At 46.5% G+C, this 20,937-nt stretch overlaps 1 protein-coding gene across 6 annotated transcripts in view; it reads left to right on the forward strand.

The window, feature by feature from the left end:
* The first annotated feature begins 9,333 nt into the window (after positions 1 to 9,333).
* Positions 9,334 to 20,937, forward strand: part of MTCH2 (mitochondrial carrier 2) — a 28,465-nt gene continuing 16,861 nt past the window's right edge. For 2 of the 6 annotated variants that reach the window (XM_063671823.1, XM_054439544.2), the window contains exons 1-3: positions 9,498 to 9,636; positions 12,977 to 13,061; positions 13,223 to 13,329. Coding sequence is in view for 4 of the 6 variants with exons in the window: in XM_054439540.2 (XP_054295515.2) it covers positions 9,335 to 9,658; positions 12,977 to 13,061; positions 13,223 to 13,329 (516 nt within the window). In the remaining 2 variants the exon portion in view is untranslated. Of the gene's footprint in view, positions 9,659 to 12,976; positions 13,062 to 13,222; positions 13,330 to 20,937 lie in introns of all 6 variants that reach the window. The other 4 variants (XM_054439540.2, XM_054439539.2, XM_054439541.2 and 1 more) reach the window with 4 other exon arrangements.

Genomic DNA, 20,937 nt, shown 5'->3' on the forward strand with positions numbered 1-20,937 from the left:
ATCCAAACACCTCCCGCCAGGCTGCACCTCCAGCATCCATGGTCATAATTCAACATGACATTTGGACAGGGATAAATGTCCAAACTATATCAGGGGTTTTATTTTTAGTTTACACTAGCAAATTATCAAACCTTAGGAGAGGACTGTGGAAACCCTGATTTATAACCAGTTGGGCATAAGGGTCTTTATAAAAGGGAGGCAGGAGGATCAGACTCAGAAAAAGGACATGTGAATGATGCAGGATTTATGCTCCTTAGTTCAGCTAAATCCGCGTTCTTGTCTCATGACCAGGAAAAATTAGGCATGTGGCCACACTGAAGAATAGAATAGAATTTATTAAACGAAGGGAAAGCTTTCAGCAAGGAGAGGGGTCCTACAAAAAGGTTTCCACTTCACAACTGAATACCAGGGCTCCCACACATGAGCCGAAGAAGCAAGGCTCCTCTCCAGCATACAGCACAAAATCCTAGTAGCTCCACCCTGATCCCCCAGTGCGCATTCGGGCATGCCCACACAAGCCATGGGTAGTATCAGAAAGGCAACATTCAATTGGTTAAAAGGCATTATTCAGACAGAATCAATAGGGAAAGGGCGAGCAAACAAGGGCAGAAGATCTCCCTGTGGGTTGCAGGTTTCATCTGGAACCAGCAGTCCGGTCTTTTAGCCTTCAGGCTGTTTTAGGCTTGAAGGTGGGGTTTTCACCAAGGACCCTTCCCTATCTGCCCAGGCATTTGTCTGCCTCCTGCCACTATCTTGAAGACAGAAGAGGTTGAACTGATGCCCTTTGAAGTTGGAGGAAGTGGCCAGAAGGCAAGGAATGCAGATGGCCTCTGGAAGCTTGAAAAGGGAAAGACACAGTTTCTCTGGAAACTGCAGAAGGAATAGCGCCTTGGCAATACCTTGATTTTAACCCTTTAAGACTCATTCAGGCCAGGCATGGAAGCTTATGCCTGTAATCCCAGACTTTGGGAGGCCAAGTCAGATGGATCACCTGAGGTCTGGAGTTCGAGACCAGCCTGGCCAAAATGGCGAAACCCCGTCTCTACTAAAAATACAAAAATTAGCCAGGTGTGGTGGCAGGCCCCTGTAATCCCAGCTATTCAGGAGGCTGAGGCAGGAGAATCACTTGAACCCAGGAGGCGGAGGTTGCAGTAAGCCGAGATTGCGCCACTGCACTCCAGACTGGGTGACAGAGCGAAACTCCATCTCAAAAAAAAAAAAAAAAGACTCATTTCAAGCGGGGTGCAGTGGCTCAGGCCTGTAATCCCAGCACTTTGGGAGGCCGAGGTGGGAGGATTGCCTGAGCCCAGGAGTTCGAGACCAGCCTGGCCAACATGGTGAAACCCTATCTCTAGTAAAAATACAAAAATTAGCCAGGTGTGGTGCTGCACGCCTGTAATCCCAGCTACTCAGGTGGCTGAGGCAGGAGAATTGCTTGAACCCGGGAAGCAGAGGTTGCAGTGAGCTGAGATCATGCCACTGCACTCCAGCCTGGGTGACAGAGTGAGACTCCATCTCGACAAAAGAAAAAATAAAGACTCATTTCAGATTTCTGACCTCCATAATGGTATGATAATAAATTTGTGGTGTTTTAACCCACTAAGTTTGTGGTAATATTCACAGCAGCAAAAGGAAATTAACAGCACTTAAATATTACAAAAAAATAGACCAGGCACAGTGGCTCACGCCTGTAATCCCAACACTTTGGGAGGCCGAGGTGGGCGGATCATGAGGTCAGGAGGTCAGGAGTTCGAGACCAGCCTGGCCAACATAGTGAAACCATGTTTCTACTAAAAATACAAAAATTAGCCGGGCATGGTGGCACACACTTGTAGTCCCAGCTACTCAGGTGGCTGAGGCAGGAGAATCACTTGAACCCAGGAGGTGGAGGCTGTGATGAGCCGAGATTGCGCCACTGCACTCCAGCCTGGGCAACAGAGCAAGACTCCATCTCAAAAAAATATATGTTTTTACAAAAAAAATCAATATAATATTTTGAAAATGAGATCACTGAGGTCCATTCTGGAAACTGGTCAGGGAGTACTTAAAGAAATAAACCACATACTTCATAAGGCCAGGGCATAAAGAAGGGTGGCATCATTTACACCTTTGGCAAAATGAGACTTAAAGTGCCCCAGTGTCGTGTGGGAGATCCTAAGTCTGTGTTGAAAACAAGGACTGAGGCTGGGCACTGTGGCTCACGACTGTAATCCCAGCACTTTGGGAGGCCGAGGCAGGCGGATCACCTGAGGTCGGGAGTTTGAGACCAGCCTGACCGACCTGGAGAAACCTCGTCTCTTCTAAAAGTACAAAATTAGCCGGGTGTGGTGGCACACGCCTATAATCCCAGCTACTCAGGAGGCTGAGGCAGGAGAATTGCTTGAACCCAGGAGGTGGAGGTTGTGGTGGGCCCAGATCACGCCATTGCACTCCAGCCTGAGCAACAAGAGCAAAACTCTGTCTCAAAAAAACAAAAAAGAAAAAAAGAAAACAAGGACTGATGCCAAGAAGGAGAATAATTTTTGCCTTTCCTCCAGTTCTCAGGATTGGAATCCAAAGACAGCGTCCATGACTGTGCTGCCAGCCAACATGTTCTTTGTCATTTTTCAGACTTCTCTAGCGAACAAAGATAGGAAAGTAATGTTGAAAGTGGAACCCTAACCAAACCAGAAAAATTTGCTATGCTTGAAAAGGAAAAGGGAAAATACTTTCCAAATACGGCTCCCAAGCTGAGCTATTTGAAATAAATCTCTAAAGCACACGGATTTTGTGCAAAAGAGATGGGCTTCTCATGACACTATGCAGGGGAACTACACTTTACAAAGGATGTTCTCTCTAAGGAACCGTTTTACATGCAAGATAACAGTTTTATTTTTTATTTTATTGATTGATTGATTTTTGGAGACAGAGTCTCACTCTGTCACCCAGGCTGGAGTACAGTGACTTGATCTTGGCTCAACGCAACTTCTGCCTCCCGGGTTCAAATGATTCTCCTGCCTCAGCCTCCTGAGTAGCTCGGACTGCAGGCGTGTGCCACCATGGCCAGCTAATTTTTTTGTATTTTAGTAGAGTCAAGGTTTCACTGTGTTGACCAGGCTGGTCTCAAACTCCTGAGCTCAGGTGATCCGCCCACCTTGGCCTCCCAAAGTGCTAGGATTACAGGCATGAGCCACTGCGCCCGGCAAGACAACAGAGATACTCCTTAGGAAGCTTGAGAAGGATAGGAGGAAAATGTAAGGCCAGCAAAGGGAGTTTGCCTATCCCTTTAGCTGGGTGACCCTTTTCAGTCATTCTAAGACAAACTGAACTTAAGTTGGTGGAAAGAACCCAAGAACCCCAGCTGTCAGGACTTCCCTTCCTTTCGTAGATATTGTGGTTGGCTCCCTAGCAACCCAGATCCTTAGGCAGGACAGGATTTCTCCACAAGTATAGTATTTCTCCACAAGTATAGTACTGATGTCTCCAGATATAGGGGTCAAGGGAAGGCCCCTTTGCCCTCTGAAGTTCTGCTGAAAAATCAACTAGAAAAAGGCAGATTAACTGGAAAAAAAGGCTTAGAAATTTATTGACATTAGCATGGTGTGAATCACAGAGTGATTGTCCACCCCTCTAGGTGGTTCAGAAGTTAATATACCATCCTAGAAAAACAGGTTGTAGGAGGGGGAAGAAGAGGAATTTGCTGTTGTTTTGAGACAGGGTCTTGCTCTGTTGCCCAGGCTGGAGTGCAGTGGCACAATCATGGCTCACTGCAGTGGCACGATCATGGCTCACTGCAGCTTTGACCTCCCTGGCAATCTTTCCACCTCAGCCTCCTGAGTCACTGGGACTACAAGCACATGCCACCAAGCCCAGTTAATTTTTTTTCTTCTTCTTCTTTTTTTTTTTTTTTTTTTTGAGACGGAGTCTCGCTCTGTCGCCCAGGCCGGAGTGCAGTGGCGCAATCTCAGCTCACTGCAAGCTCCGCCTCCCAGGTTCCCATCATTCTCCTGCCTCAGCCTCCCAAGTAGCTGGGACTACAGGTGCCCACCACCACGCCCGGCTAATTTTTTGTATTTTTAGTAGAGATGGGGTTTCACTGTGTTAGCCAGGATGTTCTCGATCGTCTGACCTCGTGATCCACCTGCCTCGGCCTCCCAAAGTGTTGGGATTACAGGCATCAGCCACCGCGCCTGGCCTATTTTTTCTATTTTTTTGCAGAGCCAGGTGTCACTATGTTGCCCGGACTGGTTTTGAACTACTGGACTCAAACAGTCCTCCTGCCTAGGCCTCCTAAAGTGCTGGGATTACAGGCGTGAGCCACTACGCCCGGCCAGGATAAAGGTTTTGGGAGAGATTGTAGCTGAAGGTGAAAGCCAGGGAGACCTTGAGGCTTTTTCAGTTCAGTATGTCAAAATACCATACATTTTGGGATATTGGTTTTGGAGCCCTAACACAGACTTTGATAAGTATCCCCTGAGGGCCAAAATTAACCCTGTTGAGAACCACTAGTCTAAGCCAATCATTGGTTTAGGTGGTGGTGGGTGACTCACTTCTGTCCAGTAATTCATGAGAATTCTGCTGGGGAGGTTTCTGAGAAAAGGTTTCTTCCTCCAAAAAGAGCCAATTTGAGGGCCAGGCATGGTGGCTCATGCCTGTAATCCCAGCACTTTGGGAGGTCAAGGCGGGCGGATCATGGAGGTCAGGAGATCGAGACCATCTTGGCTAACACAGTGAAACCCCGTCTCTACTAAAAAAAAAAAAATTAGCCAGGCGTGGTGGCACATTCCTATGGTCCCAGCTACTTAAGAGGAGGAGGCAGGAGAATCGCTTGAATCCGGGAACAGAGGTTGCAGTGAGCCAAGATCGTGCCATTCCACTCCAGCTTGGGTGACAGCGTGAGACTCCGTCTCAAAAAAAAAAAAAAAAAAAAAAAAAAGAGCCATTTTGTGATGAGCTTTGGTGTGCTGAAAAGGAGAGAACTATTTTTAAAAAGACACCTTCTCGAAGGCCAGACGTGGTGACTCACACCTGTAATCCCAGCACTTTGGAAGGCCGAGGCAGGCAGATCACCTGAGGTTGGGAGTTCGAGACCAGCCTGACCAACATGGGAAAACCCCATCTCTACTAAAAATAACAAAAATTAGCTGGGCATGGTGTTGGGCGCCTGTAATCCCAGCGACTCGGGAGGCTGAGGCAACCTCCTTGAACCTGGGAGGCGGAGGTTGCAGTGAGCCAAGATCATGCCATTGCACTGCAGCCTGGTCAACAAGAGTGAAACTCTGTCTCAAAAAAACAAAAACAAAAACAAAAACCCTTCTATCTTCTTCCTCTGACTATCAGTGTTGCATGTGAGGCTCAAATAAGGATGAAGAGCACAGGGATGGAAAGAATCTAGGCATTTGGTAAGACTCTTGTGTCACAGCCTCATCCAACTCAGAAGGCTCCTTGAACTCAGGTCTTCCTATAAGGCAAAATAAATATAATAAATATATGCCGGCTGGGTAAGGTGGTTCATGCCTGTAATCCCAGCACTTTGGGAGGCCGAGGTGGGAGGGTCACTTGAGCACAGAAGTTCAAGACCAGCCTGGACAGCCTTGGACCAGGTTAGGATTATGACAGGGGCTTGAATTTTGCTAAGATACCGGCCCAGTTAAACGATAGCCAGTCATTATTCGGGCGATCACAAGATATAGGAGTAACTTTCCCAATTACTCCTATAGATAACATCACTATTGTACAACTTAAGATTGGCCTTTTACCACATTTTTCAATTACTTGAGGTTTTTTGGTCTTTTTATTTTTCGCCTTTTTGTGGAAAATGGGGTCTTGCTGTGTTGCCCAGGCAGGTCTCAAACTATCCTCCCACCTCTGCCTCCTGAAATGCTGGGATTACAGACGTAAACCGTCACACCTGGCAGAGATAACATCACTAACATAGAATCTAAGATTGGCTTTTTGAGATGTTTTGGTGGCTACTGACTCCACTTAGACCCACCACTCATGACATCCGGTCCTGTGGCCTCCATCCAGAGGCTGTCAAGGACCGCTTTCTATACCCCTATGATTTCATCCCCAACCAATCAACATTCCCCATTTGAGCCCCCTGCCGCCAAAGCATCCTTGAAAAACCCTCGCCTCTGAGCCCTCGGGGAGAGTGATTTGAGCAATAACTTAAGTTCTTCCGCATGGCCCGCACTGTGTTAATTAAACTCTTTCTTTACTGTAATGCCACAGTCTCAGTGAACTGATTTTGTCTGTGCAGCAGGCAGGAAGAACCCACTGGACAATTACATGATCTCTCTCCCAAGTCAGACCACCTCCCAGTCCAGGAGACTTTTTTTTTTTTCTTCAAGACAGGCTCTTACTCTGTCCCCCAGGCTGGAGGGCAGTGGCACAATCTTGGTTCACTGTAACCTCTGCTTCCCAGGCTCGAGCAATCCTCCCACCTCAGCCTCCTAAGAAGCTGAGACTACAGGTGCAAGACACCACGCTCAATTAATTTTTTTTTCTTTTTCGCAGAGATGGGGTTTCACTACGTTGCCCAGGCTGGTTTCAAACTCCCGAGCTCAAAGCAATCCACCCAAGTGCTGGGATTACAGGCATGTGCCCTGCTCCCAAGAGGCTTTTAACTGGTAAATCCATTCAGCCTTCCCTGGGCTTCATTTTTTTTTTTTTTGAGATGGAGTTTCACTGTTGTTGCCCAGGCTGGAGTGCAATGGCATGATCTCGGCTCACTGCAACCTCCGCCTCCCGGGTTCAAGCGATTCTCCTGCCTCAGCCTCCCGAGTAGCTGGGATTATAGGCATGCGTCACCACGCCCGGCTAATTTTGTTTTTTAGTAGAGATGAGTTGTCTCCATGTTGGTCAGGCTGGTCTTGAACTCCTGACCTCAGGTGATCCGCCCACCTCAGCCTCCCAAAGTACTGGGATTACAGGCGTGAGCCACCGCGCCCGGCTTCTGGGCTTTATTATTGACCTCTTGGAAGCTTTTGACATATTGACTATCCTTTCTTTTTCCAAACTTTTCTCTTGACTTCAGTGACATGCTGTTCTAGTTCTGTTTCCTTCCCAGTTAATTCTGCCCCTTTTGACTTCTGTTATTCCTCTCACCACTGCAATATGGGTCACCAAATATAACCCATCTTAGGGTCATCATACTGAACTGTATCAGGGAATGCCATTCAGATCATAGTCTTTGTGACTGGCCCCACTCTGAGTTACGCAGTGCACAGCCTAGGCAGCTGTACATAGCACCTCTTACCTTATCTATACTGCTGACTTCAGTTACCTATTCTCTGCAGATTCTTCCCAAAACCTCATCAGCAGCTTCTGCCTCACACCATTGGAAAAGATTGTGGAGCAGACTGAATCCCCCAACCACCCACCCCTGGCAAGAGGCTCTGTGCCTCCCCATGCTCACTAGCATCAGTGGGACAAGGCAATATTATTTGGCACCATCAATGCACAAATCCAAGAATAAAGAATCCAACCAGGTGTGGGTGACTCACACCTGTTGTAATCCCAGCACTTCGGAAGGCAGGTGGATCACTTGAGTTCAAGAGTTTGAGACCAGCCTGGGGCAATATGGCGAGACCCCATCTCTACTAAAAATACAAAAAAATAGCTGGGCATGGTGGTGCACACCTGTGGTCCCAGCTAATTGGGAGACTGAGGTAGGAGGATCGCTTGAGCCCAGGAGGTGGAGGTTGCAGTGAGCTGAGATTGCACCACTGCACTCCAGCCTGGGTGACGAAGAGAGACCCTGTCTCAAAAAAAAAAAAAAAGAATCCCCTACTAAATAGTCTCTCTGGCTCAGCTTTATGTTTCTAGATTCAGTTAGAAGCAACTTGTTTCTTACAACTTTATTATTTATTATTATTTTTTTTTTTAGACTGAGTCTCGCCCTGTCACCCAGGCTGGAGTGCAATGGTGCAATCTTGGCTCACTGCAACCTCCAACTCCCAGGTTCAAGCGATTCTCCTGCCTCAGCCTCCCGAGTAGCTGGGATTACAGGCACCCGCCATCACACCCAGCTAATTTTTGTACTTTTAGTACAGATGGGGTTTCACCATGTTGGTCAGGCTGGTCTTGAACTCCCGACCTCAGGTGATCCACCCACCTCAGCCTTCTAAAGTGTTGGGATTACAGGCGTGAGCCACCGTGCCCAGCCAACATCTGTATTTCAATATAAAGTTTTTAAAAAAAACCCTTTCCTATGCATAATTTCACTTAATGCTCATAATAACCCTGAGAGGTAGACAGTAGTGTTAGATTTAGATACAAAAACTGGAAATTAAAGAGGCTAAAATGACAAATGGATGCAGTGGAAAAGCCAGGATCCAAATCCAAGTCTTTCCCCTGCAGTACTTCACTCTGCTCCAAGCTCAGATTCACCAAATGTTGTTTGATAGAACACGTGAGCTAGGGCTGATCACTTTTGCCTCTGATAGCCTGTAGACTGGTAGGCACTGAAGTATTTGTTCACTTGTGCAATAAATATTTATTGAGCACCTCGTATGTGCTGGGCACTGAAAACACAACCGTGAACAAAGGCTGTCACGGTTCCTGAACTCATGGAGCTTTCATTCCAGTGAAGGAGACATAATTTCAGCTACGACAGGGCACAATGTGGGAGAAAATAAGAGGGAGGTGGCCAGGACCGATGGCTCCTCACTCCTGTAATCCCAGCACTTTGGGAGGCCAAGGCGGGTGAATCACGAGGTCAGGAGTTTGAGACCAGCCCGGCCAACATCGTGAAACCCCGTCTCTACTAAAAAGACAAAAATTAGCCGGGCGTGGTGGTGTGTGCGTGTACTCCCAGCTACTAGGGAGGCTGAGGCAGGAGAATTGCTTGAACCTGGGAAGCGAAGGTTGCAGTGAACTGAGATCGCGCCACTGCACTCCAGCCTGGGTGACAAAGCGAGACTCCGTCTCAAAAAAAAAAAAAAGAAAAAGAAAAAGAAAAAGAAAAGGGGGAGGTAATTTGAGAATGGTCAGAGAAGGTTTTTCTGAGAAGATAACATTAATCAAACGAATAAATGAATGAAAAGCCACTCGCTAGCGGATTATTTGTTATACTTATTTAGAGTTTGTCAGCCACGAGACTGTTAACGGCTCTGATGCTGAATATCTTTTGAACCCTATGTTGATGATGCCCAAAAGGCAAGTGCAGAGGTGAAGCATAACGAAGAATCCTTTTCAATTTCTTTTCAGTCCTCTGACCTTGCCTCTGCCGTCACGGTCACACTCCCCCACTGCCACTCCCATTCTTCTGTTTCCGGACACTTGCGGCCTGGAAGCGCATGTGCAAGAGAAACCGTCACTCCTGGTGAAGGGCGAACCCCCGGCAGAACGCATGCGCCTCTGTCTCTTAAGCCCCGCCCCGACCGCAGCGCCCCCTCGCGAGCGCCTGCCGTTTCTCGGGGCGGGACGGTGGGGCGGGGACTGGGCGGAGAGGCGCGCGCTGGTGCGTGCGTGCGCGCGCGCCGCGGGCGGGCCAGTGAAACCGGCGGCCCTGGCACGTGACCTAGGACCGGCTCACCGGGTCGCTTGGTGGCTCTGTCTGTCTGTCCGTCCGTCCGCGGGTGCCATCATGGCGGACGCGGCCAGTCAGGTGCTCCTGGGCTCCGGTCTCACCATCCTGTCCCAGCCGCTCATGTACGTGAAAGTGCTCATCCAGGTATGAGGCGTCGCCGCTCCCTACCCCGCCCGGCGCCCCTTTCGGTCGCTGCTGCTCAGGGCGCCTGAGGATCGGCTCAGCCTTGCGGGCCCTTCATTCTCCCGAGATGCTGCTGCTCCTCCGCTGCCCTTTTCCCTCCCCGCAGGGACAGCTTCCTCAGTCCCGCGGCCCCGCTTGGGGGCCTCGCGGAGCCCTCGCCTCGCCGCACAGCGTTGAGGCCCACTCCTCCCTTAGCCAACCGCCACCCTGCCCTGCCCTGCCCGGCGGATCCTCTGAACTTTGCTTCTTCTTCCCTGAGGTGGATCCTGGCCGGTCGCCACCAAAGGCTTCCGAACCCTCCTTCTCGCCCTTCCGAAATTCACATTCACCACTACTCCCCCCAAAATCTCAGACGCAAAACACGAAATGCTCAGTTGAAGACAAATGTGAAGTTAGGTGGGAACCAACATTTTATTTTTTATTCCTTTTTTTTTTTTTTTTAATGCTACTGTTACTACTGCTTTTCTGTTCCGACGTTTTCGCACCAGATACTCAGAGAAACACAAGGAGCTCATTCAGAAGTGTTAATGAAGGGGTTGCTCTGTCAGATTTCGGAAGGATGCGTTGAGCGCTTTCCAGCAGCAGCCCATGTGGCTCCTGACAATGAAAATCACATTTGTCAGAGCTGGAAATTAGTGAAGCTGAGTTTTAGCGAGTTTAAACATGGGAGTTAGTTTCTAATCTACTGTCAAATAATTATTACATGGTATTTTATATTCACATGCAGGTAGGCCAAGTAAGTGATAGACTTAGTGTTTCCAATTCCTTTGCTATATCCCTGCAATGGGCAAGTCATTCTTTTTTTTATGCTTTTACTGAGAGTTGACATAATTACCTCATGCACTGTGCCTAGGAATGGAACAGTTTTTAGAACCCCTGTCTCGCCGTCTACTTTTCTGTAGACGCCGTTTACTTTTCTGTAAAAAATAGGCAAGACACTAGAGAGGGCCACATTTCGTATTCTTGAGTTGTTGGGAATCCAAATTATTTCTTGCTGAGTAGACCCGTGTGAATTCAGATTCCATATGTTAAAGGCTATTGCAAATAAATTCTTTGTACCTAGAACAAAGACTGATTAGAATGTACTGTAACATCTCAAACAGAATTGGCACATTTGGGGCTAGATAGCATCGGAGATGACAGCATGTTGCAGTATATCTAGTAAGAACCCTTGGGGCCGGGCGCGTTGGCTTACGCGTTCCCAGCACTTTGGGAGGCCCAGGCGAGACCAGCCTGACCGACATGGTGAAACCCCGTCTCTACTAAAAATACAAAATATAGCCAGGTGTGGTGGTGCGTGCATGTAATCCCAGCTAGTCGGGAGGCTGAGGCAGGAGAATCACTTGAACCCTGGAGGTGAAGGTTGCAGTGAGCCGAGATCGCGCCATTGTACTCCAGCCTGGGCGACAGAGCAAAACTCAGCCTCAAAAAAAACAAAACAAACAAAAAAGAACCCACTACTCAATACTTCTCTGGGAGACGGGGTTTTCTAGTGATGTTCAGAGCTCTTGCCCCAAAAACCTTGAATATTCTTAATTCTGATTTCACAACATCTATGTGTTGCCAAGTAGCCCAGGAGTTTTGGTGAAATTCCCAAATGCTCAGTTTTAAAAATAGTTACTTGGGCCAGGCACGGTGGCTTATGCCTGTAAATCTCAACACTTTGGGAGTCTGAAACAGGCGGTTCACCTGAGGTCAGGAGTTCAAGACTAGCCTGGCCAACATGGCAAAACCCCTCTCTACTGAAAATACAAAAAATTAGCTGGGTGTGGTGGTGGGTGCCTGTAATCCCAGCTACTCAGGAGGCTGAGGTACGAGAATGGCTTGAACCTGGGAGATGGAGGTTGCAGTGACCTAGATCCTGCCACTGCACTCCAGCCTGGGTGACAAGAGCGAAACTCTGTCTCCAAAAAATAAATAAGTAACTAAATAAAAATAAAAATGGTTACTTCGTAGCACTTTCAGGGAGCTCAGACAGGAGTTATTTATTTATTTATTTATTTTTGATACGGAGTTTTGCTCTTGTCACCCAGACTGGCATGCAATGGCACAATGTCGGCTCACTGCAAACTCCCCTCCCAGGTTCAAGCGACTGTCCTGCCTTAGCCTCCTGAGTAGCTGAGATTACAGGTGTCCGCCAACACACCTGGCTAATTTTTGTATTTTTAGTAGAGACAGGGTTTCACCATGTTGGCCAGGCTGGTCTTGAACTCCTGACCTCAGGTGAGCCACCCACCTTGGCCTCCCAAAGTGCTGGGATTACATGCATGAGCCACCACGCCAGCCCAGGAGTTACTTAATAGGACAGATTAAGAGTCACAACAGTAATCAAAACTATGTCCTACAGCATTCATTCTCTCAAGTATCTGTAGTGTTAAAAATCCTGGGTATATTATACAAAGACCATGGTAATCATTAACTATATAATATGGACTTCATTAGCTGTTAATGACAGCCTGTGTTTTTTTGTTTGTTTGTTTATTTGTTTTTGAGATGGAGTCTCGCTGTTGTCGGCCTCAGCTGGAGTGCAGTGGCACAATCTCGGCTCACTGCAACCTCTGCCTCCCGGGTTCAAGTGATTCTCCTGCATCAGCCTCCCAAGTAGCTGAGATTACAGGCGCCCGCCCCTACGCCCGGCTAATTTTTTATTTCTAGTAGAGACAGGGTTTCACCATGTTGGCCAGACTGGTCTCGAACTCCTGACCTCAGGTGATCCGTCCCCCTCGGTCTCCCAAAGTGCTGGGATTACAGGCATGAGCCACTGCGCCCGACCGACAGCCTGTTCTTCTAACATGAAGTTAGCTTGTAATTCTTTCCTAAGTGAATTATCCAGCTATATCTGCATTTGCCTTTTGAGTGTTTTGTCTAGGTTGCCAAATATGCAGCTGATGCTGGCCTAATGGATGTCTTCTAGTTTTGTTCAAATATAAAATGTGCCTTAGATTTTATTTAGAAGGTATTTTTGAGCCCCCTTAGTAAACTGTAGCTTTCCTAACACAAAAGTTCCCTTCTTTTTCAGTTTGATATTAGCCTATTTCAGCTACATGGTTTATGTCATAGAATTTGAACCAAAATGAAACTTGGAGTTTATTGAACTCAGTATTACCAACAGAAGAAAAACCTGCAAGAATGATGCTTCATCATTGCCTTAGAAAACATATGCTGCATTTTTACTTGTGTTTAAAAATAACCCAAATTGTGTTCTTTATTCAAGACCTTGCAAGCAAGACATTTCTGGAAATATTGCTTTAATATTGATATATTCCATTGTTTTTAAAGGTGGGATATGAGCCTCTTCCTCCAACAATAGGACGAAATATTTTTGGGCGGCAAGTGTGTCAGCTTCCTGGTCTCTTTAGTTATGGTAAGTGCCTTTGATTTATTTGGGTTTGCATGACATTGAGGACTGTGATAGGCAGGAGTTGTTACTGAAAGAAAATATATAGAAAGCTTGTTTCTTTGAAATTGTAGTATATCCATTTCTCTTGACCAGAACTTGACAACATCTCTGACTTGTGTTCTTAGCTCAGCACATTGCCAGTATCGATGGGAGGCGTGGGTTGTTCACAGGCTTAACTCCAAGACTGTGTTCGGGAGTCCTTGGAACTGTGGTCCATGGTAAAGTTTTACAGGTAAGAGGAAAATTAAATCAATCTTCCCATAGATTTTGCTTACCTGTTATGCATAGTTTGTTCTAAATATCAAGAGGAATTTAAAAGATATATTTATAACCCTGTCCTTTCTTCCTCTTGAAAAACATTTTCTTTTTTTTTTTTTTTTTTTTTTGAGATGGAGTCTCACTCTATCGCCCAGGCTGGAGTGTAGTGGCGTGATCTGGGCTCACTGCAAACTCCACCTGCCTGGTTCACGTCATTCTCCTGCCTCAGCCTGAGTAGCTAGGACTACAGGCGCCCGCCACCGCACCCGGCTAATTTTTTGTATTTTTAGTAGAGACAGGGTTTCACCGTGTTAGCCAGGGTGGTCTCGATCTCCTGACCTCGTGATCCTCCTGCCTTGGCCTCCCAAAGTGCTGGGATTACAGGCGTGAGCCGCCGCACCCGGCCGAAAAACATTTTCTTAAAACATCTTCTTTCCTGGGAAGCAACAGGAATTCCTTTAAAATGAAGTGGGGCTTTTTTTGTTTTTTTTGTTTTGTTTTGTTGAGAAGGAATCTCGCTCTGTCACCTAGGCTGGAGTGCAGTGGCGTGATCTCGGCTCACTGCAAGCTCCACCTCCCCAGGTTCATGCCATTCTCCTGCCTCAGCCTCCCTAGTAGCTGAGATTACAGGCATGTGCCACCACGCCCGGCTAATTTTTTGTATTTTTAGTAGAGACAGGGTTTTGCCATGTTAGCCAGGATGGTCTGGATCTCCTGACCTCAGGTGATCTGCCCATCTCGGCCTCCCAAAGTGCTGGGATTACAGGCGTGAGCCACCGTGCCCAGCCTGAAGTATTTTATTTTGTTCTACATACCTTCTTCCTCTGACCCAGTCATTTGGAGCAGAAATTAAATACATGCACTTATTTGATCACCTACACAGCTCAGTTTATTTCTTCAAAGGAAGAAGGAAGCTGACTAAAACATACATTTTTTTTTCTGAAGTTATTCTCCTCTTATTTCTGATGTTACCCTGGTAAAATATTTTTTATTAAAAACTTATATTTTCAGAAAAAGAATATAACTGGCTGGGTGCAGTGGCTCATGCCTGTAATCCCAGCACTTTGGGAGGCTGAGGCGGGTGGATCACCTGAGGTCAGGAGTTTGAGACCAGGCTGGCCAACATGGTGAAACCCCATCTCTACTAATAATACAAAAAAATTAGCCAGATGTGGTGGTGCACACCTGTAATCCCAGCTACTCAGGAGGCTGAGGCTGGAGAATCGCTTAAACCCGGGAGGCAGAGGTTGCAGTGTGCCGAGATGGTGCCATTGCACTCCAGCCTGGGCAACAAGAGCGAAACTCCGTCTCAAAAAAAAAAAAAAAAAGAATATAACAAAGTAAACATAAAATTCAGGGTAGTGGTTATTTGTTGGGAGATGGAGAGGAGGGACCACGTGTCTGGGATAATGACAATGACTTTCCTTGGCTGGAACTGGTGGATCATGTCTGTCATCCCAGCACTTTTGGAGGCTGAGGCTGGGGGACTGCTTGAGCCCAGAAGTTTGAGACCAGCCTGGGCAACATAGTGAGACCTTCTCTACAAAAATTAAAAAAAAAAAACACTAGCCAGGTGTGGTGTTACATGCCTGTGGTTCCCTATACTCAGGAAGCAGAGGGGAGAAGATCACTTGAGCCCCGTAGGTTGAGGCTACGGTGAGCTGGGATTGCACCATTGCACTCCAGCTTGGGTGACAGAGTGAGATTTTGTCTTGGGGAAAAAAAAGGATTTTCCTTGACCTAGATCATGGCTATATGGATGTTTGCCTTTTAATTATTTTTTACTTGTACGTTTGTGTTTTGCGCACTATTCTGTGCATTATATTAATTTTTTTTTTTTTTTTTTTTTTGAGACGGAGTCTTGCTCTGACGCCCAGGCTGGAGTGCAGTGGCACGATCTCGGGTCACTGCAAGCTCTGCCTCCCAGGTTCACGCCTTTCTCCTGCCTCAGCCTCTTGAGTAGCTGAGACTACAGGTGCCCATCAACATGGCCGGCTAATTTTTTTTGTATTTTTAGTAGAGACAGGGTTTCACCATGTTAACCAGGATGGTCTCAATCTCCTGACCTTGTGATCCACCCGCCTCGGCCTCCCAAAATGCTGGGATTACAGGCGTGAGCCACCGCACCCGGCCTAAATATTTACAGCTTAAAAGCCTCACCAAATTGTACATGAAGGCATGGTAGTTTACTTGTGGGAAAAGGGAAGGATGAGAGATGAAACTTCAGCTTTGTCTGTGGCACTTTATTTTAAGACTGCAAGGCCAGGCATAGTGGCTCACCCCTGTAATCCCAGGACTTTGAGAGATGATCAAATGAGAGGATGGCTTGAGCCCAGGAGTTCAAGACCACCTTTGGCAACATAGTGAGACCTTGTTTCAAAAAATAATAAAATATTTTAAGCAAGGCCAGGCGCAGTGGCTCATGCCTGTTATCACAGCAGTATGGGAGGCCGAGGCTGGTGGATGACTTGAGGCCAGGAGTTTGAGGCCAGCCTGGGCAACATGGCAAAATCCCGTCTCTACTAAAAATACAGAAATTAGCCAGGCATGGTGGTGCATGCCTGTAATCTCAGCGACTCAGGAGACTTGAGGCACGAGAATGGCTTGAACCCAGGAGGTGGAGGTTACAGTGAGCCGAGATTGTGCCACCGCACTCCAGCCTGGGCAACAGAGTGAGACTCTGTCTGAAAAAAAAAAAAGAAGGAAGAAGAAGGCAGGAGATGTTAAGCAAAAAAAGGGTAAAATGTTAACATCGGTTTAGCCTTGGTGGTGGATACATAAGTAAATTATTAATTTTTCTGCGTGCTTGAGATTTTTTAATAAAATGTTTTTATTTTCCAAGTTCCCAAGAACTGGAAATCGAAATGTTTTTACAACATCAAAGTTACTTTTTTTTTGTTTTTGAGACGGAGTCTCACTCTGTTGCCCAAGCAGGAGTGCAGTGGTGCGATCTTGGCTCACTGCAACCTCCGCCTCCTGGGTACAAGCACTTCTCCTGCCTCAGCTTCCCAAGTAGCTGAGATTACAGGTGCTCACCACCACGCCCTGCTAATTTTTGTATTTTTAGTAGAGACAGGGTTTCGCCATGTTGGCTAGGCTGGTCTCGAACGCCTGACCTCGTGATCTGCCCACCTCGGCCTCCCAGAGTCCTAGGATTACAGGAGTGAGCCACCACGCCAGGCCTATTTTTTTACTTCTAATGCTAAAGCTTGTAATATAATTTTGAATGTACGAATTTCTTATTTTCACCTATTACTATGTAGGTTAAACTGAATTAACCTTTAAGGAAGTCTTAGTATTTAGAACGTACTTCTGGAGAAAGAATTGTTTATAAAGGGCAATTCTGGTGTTTTATAAAGGTGTTATGAATAAGAAGTCTGTAGCATTTAGAACAATCCAAGGGAAGTTTCTGCAGCATGAATGTGATTCACAATATAAAACTAACGGGTTTTCTAGTTTATTCTATTTCCTAGTGGTACTAAGGGTGTGTTTTTTTGTTTGTTTGTTTTTTGAAACGAGTCTCACTGTTGCCCCGGCTGGAGTACAGTGGCACGATCTCTGCTCACTGCAACCTCCGCCTCCCGGGTTCAAGAGATTCTCCTGCCTCAGCCTCCCGAGTAGCCGGGATTACAGGCATGTGCCACCATGTCCAGCTAAGTTTTTGTATTTTTAGTAGAGACGGGGTTTCACCACGTTAGCTAGGATAGTCTCGATCTCCTGACCTTGTGATCCGCCCGCCTTGGCCTCCCAAAGTGCTGGGATTACAGGGGTGAGCCACCATGCTCGGCTGAAGGGTATGTTACTGTTTGTGTAACTCTCAAAAAATGTAGCAGTAGGCTGAGTGTTGTGACTCACTCCTGTAATCCAGCACTTTGGGAGGCCAAGGTAGGCGGATCACCTGAGGTCAAGAGTTTGAGACCAGCCTGGCCAACACAAGTGAAACCCTGTGTCTACTAAAAATACAAAAATTAGCCGGGAGTGGTGGTGGACGCCTGTTATCCCAGCTACTCAGGAGGCTCAGGCAGGTGAATCACTTGAACCCAGGAGGCGGAGGTTGCAGTGAGCTGAGATGGCATCACTGCACTCCAGCCTGGGCAACAGAGTGAGACTCCATCTCAAAAAAAAAGTAGCAGTATTGGCTGGGCACAGTGGCTCACACCTGTAATCCTAGTGCTTCTGGAGGCCAAGGTGGCAAGATCACTTGAGGTCGAGAGTTGGAGACCAGCTTAGGCAACATAGGAAGAACCCCATCTCTACAAAAAATAATAAATAAATAAATAATTAGGCCAGGCGCAGTGGCTCACACCTATAATCCCAACACTTTGGGAGGCTGAGGTGGGAGGATTGCTTGAGCCTAGGAGTTCCAGACCAACCTCTAGGCAACGTGGTGAGACCCCATCTCTACAAAAAATTAAAACAGAATTAGCTGGGTGTTGTGGCATGCACCTGAAATCCCAGCTCCCTGGGAGGCTGAGGTGGGAGGACCACTTGTGCTGGAGAGGTTGAGGCTGCAGTGAGCTGTGATTACACCACTGCACTCCAGCCTGGGCAACAGCGAGACCCTGTCTCTAAAAAATTGTATATATATATAAACATAGCAACAGTTCCTGCAGTCCTCAGTGTACTTTTTAAGGCTTTAACATAGCCCCCAATTCTAATGTTTTTTTTTTTTGAGACAGAGTCCCACTCTGTTGACCAGGCTGGAGTACAATGGCACGATCTCGACTCACTGCAACCTCTGCCTCCTGGGTTCAAGCAATTCTCCTGCCTCAACCTCCTGAGTAGCTGGGATTATAGGCGTCTGCCACCATGCCCGGCTAATTTTTTGTATTTTTAGTAGAGACAGGGTTTCACCGTGTTCTCGATCTCCTGACCTCGTGATCTGCCTGCCTCGGCCTCCCAAAGTGCTGGGATTACAAGCGTGAGCCACCACGCCCGGCAGAACTCAGTGAAATTGTTGCTGTTACTTCCATGAAATTTACATATGGAAAGGCAATTGTCATCTAGCCAAAGAGGTTTATGTATAGACTTAGAGAAAAAGAGAAAGTACTGGTTGAGACTAAGTTACTTTATGTAACTGGAAAGTAAGACAAACTTGAGGTAACCAGCTACCCTGAATATGTTCCAAATGTAGTCCAGTGAAATATTACAGGGTTGGTACTACACTTAGCATCCAAAGCTGCTTGTACAGGCAAGAAGAAGGATATATGCAGGGCTGAGAAAATTATTAACCTTTACAAGAAATAATTTTGTAAACTGAACAAGAATTAAAATGAAATTCAGGAAATGTAGAAGACAAGTTAGATAATTATATCGATGGAGTAAATAACAAAGTATAGAAACAAGTGAAAATTTTTAGAGACCTGAAGCTGTTAGAATTAATTCTAGCCAAGGACCTGGAATTTGGCCAAAATACATTACTTTGCTTTATCTTCACATTTGTTCTCTTGCCCGTGATTTTTTTAAATACAATTCCCTTTACAAGAGAAAATGTTGTCTATTTTTGAAATCTGATATGGCTAGAAAATAATAAAACTGACATTAAAAAATAAGAAAACAATAAAACTGGTGGTTACACAAGAAGGAGCTCTCAATTGATAATTTTATTTTCACCTAGCTCACATTCTATTTCCAAATACGCCACAAAAAATTCCTCTTGCAAGAATTTTTCTCTGGGCTCTGGCAGTATTCATGATCTCTTCTCTAGAAGAGAAAAAAAAAACCTCTTGCTTGTTTTAGAAACCATCAGATACAAAGGAAAAAGTGAGGCGATTTCAGCTCTTCAGACTTAACATCAATTCTCTGTCCTTTTATGCAGGGAAGAAAAGAGTCTTGCCCTAATTTGGTATTGGTCATGCCTTTTCCATGAGAAAAGTGGGAACCCTGGGCTGTGTTTTTACTAACTTATTTTCTGTTAAAACTGAAAGTTCTTGGCCAGGCTCAGTGGCTCATGCCTGTAATCCCAGCACTTTGGGAGGCCGAGGCAGGTGGATCAGCTGAGGTCAGCAGTTCGAGACCAGCCTGGCCAACATGGTGAAACACTGTCTCTACTAAAAATATAGATATTAGCCAGGCGTGGTGGTGGGCGCATGTAATCCCAGCTACTCAGGAGGCTGAGGCAGGAGAATCGCTTGAACCTGGGAGGTAGAGGTTGCAGTGAGCCGAGATTGCACCATTGCACTCCAGCTGGGCGACAAGAGTGAAACTCCATCTAAAAAAAAAAAAACAAAGTTCTTGAATTTTCTTTTTTGTTGTTGTTCTTATTTTGTAATTATTTCTTTAAATTTATTATTATTTTTTTAGAGACAAAGTCTCACTATGTTGCCCAGTCTGGTCTTGAATTCCTGGGCTCAAGCAGTCCTCCCTCTTCGGCCTTCCAAAGTGTTGGGATTACAGGCGTGAGCCACTGCGCATGTTCCTTTTTTGTTTTTTGGGTTTTTTTGTTGTTTTTTTTTGAGACGGAGTTTCACTCTTGTTGCCCAGGCTGGAGTGCAATGGCATGGTCCCGGCTCACTGCAGCTTCCACCTACTAGGTTCAAGCAGTTCTCCTGCCCCAGCTTCCCACGTAGGTGGGATTACAGGCACCCACCACCACGCCCAGCTAATTTTTGTATTTTTAGTAGAGAGGGGGTTTCGCCATGTCAGCCAGGCTGTTCTCAAACTCCTGACGTCAGGTGATCCGCCTGCCTCAGCGACACAGTGCTGGGATTACAGGCGTGAGGCACCATGCCTGGCCCCTTTTCTTTTTTTCTGAGATAGAGTCTTGCTGTGTTGCCCAGGCTGGAGTGCAGTGGTGTGATCTTAGCTCACTGCAGTCTTTACCACCCGGGTTCAAGCAATTCTCCTGTCTCAGCTTCCCAAGTAGCTGGGATTACAGGCACCCGCCACCAAACCTGGCTAATTTTTGTATTTTTAGTAGAGATGGAGTTTCACCATGTAGGCCGGGCTGGTCTCAAATTCCTAACCTCAGGTGATCCACCTGCCTTGGCCTCCCAAAGTGCTGAGATTATAGGCATGAGCTACTGCACCCGGCCTTCCCTTTTCTTTTTTTTTTTTTTTTGAGACGGACTCTTGCTCTGTCACCTGGGCTGCAGTGCAGTGGCATGATCTTGGCTCACTGCAACCTCTGCCTCCTGGGTTCAAGTGATTCTCCTGCCCCAGCCTCCCTAAGAGCTGGGATTACAGGCGTGCGCCCCAATGCTCTACTAATTTTTGTATTTTTAGTAGAGACGGGGTTTCACCATGTTGGCCAGGCTAGTCTTGAACTCCTGACCTCAGGTGATCTGCCTACCTCGGCCTCCTAAAGTGCTGGGTCTACAGGCATGAGCCACCACACCTGTCCCCTTTTCTTTTTTCAAAGAAGAGTTTTCATGACCATTTGCTTTTCTTCCAACTGACCAATATGTTAAACTTAGCAACAAGTTTATCTTGGAGATCCATATTTCCAGTTGATTAATGAGTAGAAGTTAACTGAAGATTTGCAGCTTAAAAAAAACAAACAAAAACTTTAAAAAAACTTCAGCTAATTTACTTTCTGTCAGTAGAGTTTTCATTTTATGTCTTCTTTCACATGACACTGTAA

The sequence above is a fragment of the Pongo pygmaeus genome, chromosome 9 (assembly GCF_028885625.2).
Source record: "Pongo pygmaeus isolate AG05252 chromosome 9, NHGRI_mPonPyg2-v2.0_pri, whole genome shotgun sequence".
NCBI classification, from domain to species: Eukaryota; Metazoa; Chordata; class Mammalia; order Primates; family Hominidae; genus Pongo; species Pongo pygmaeus.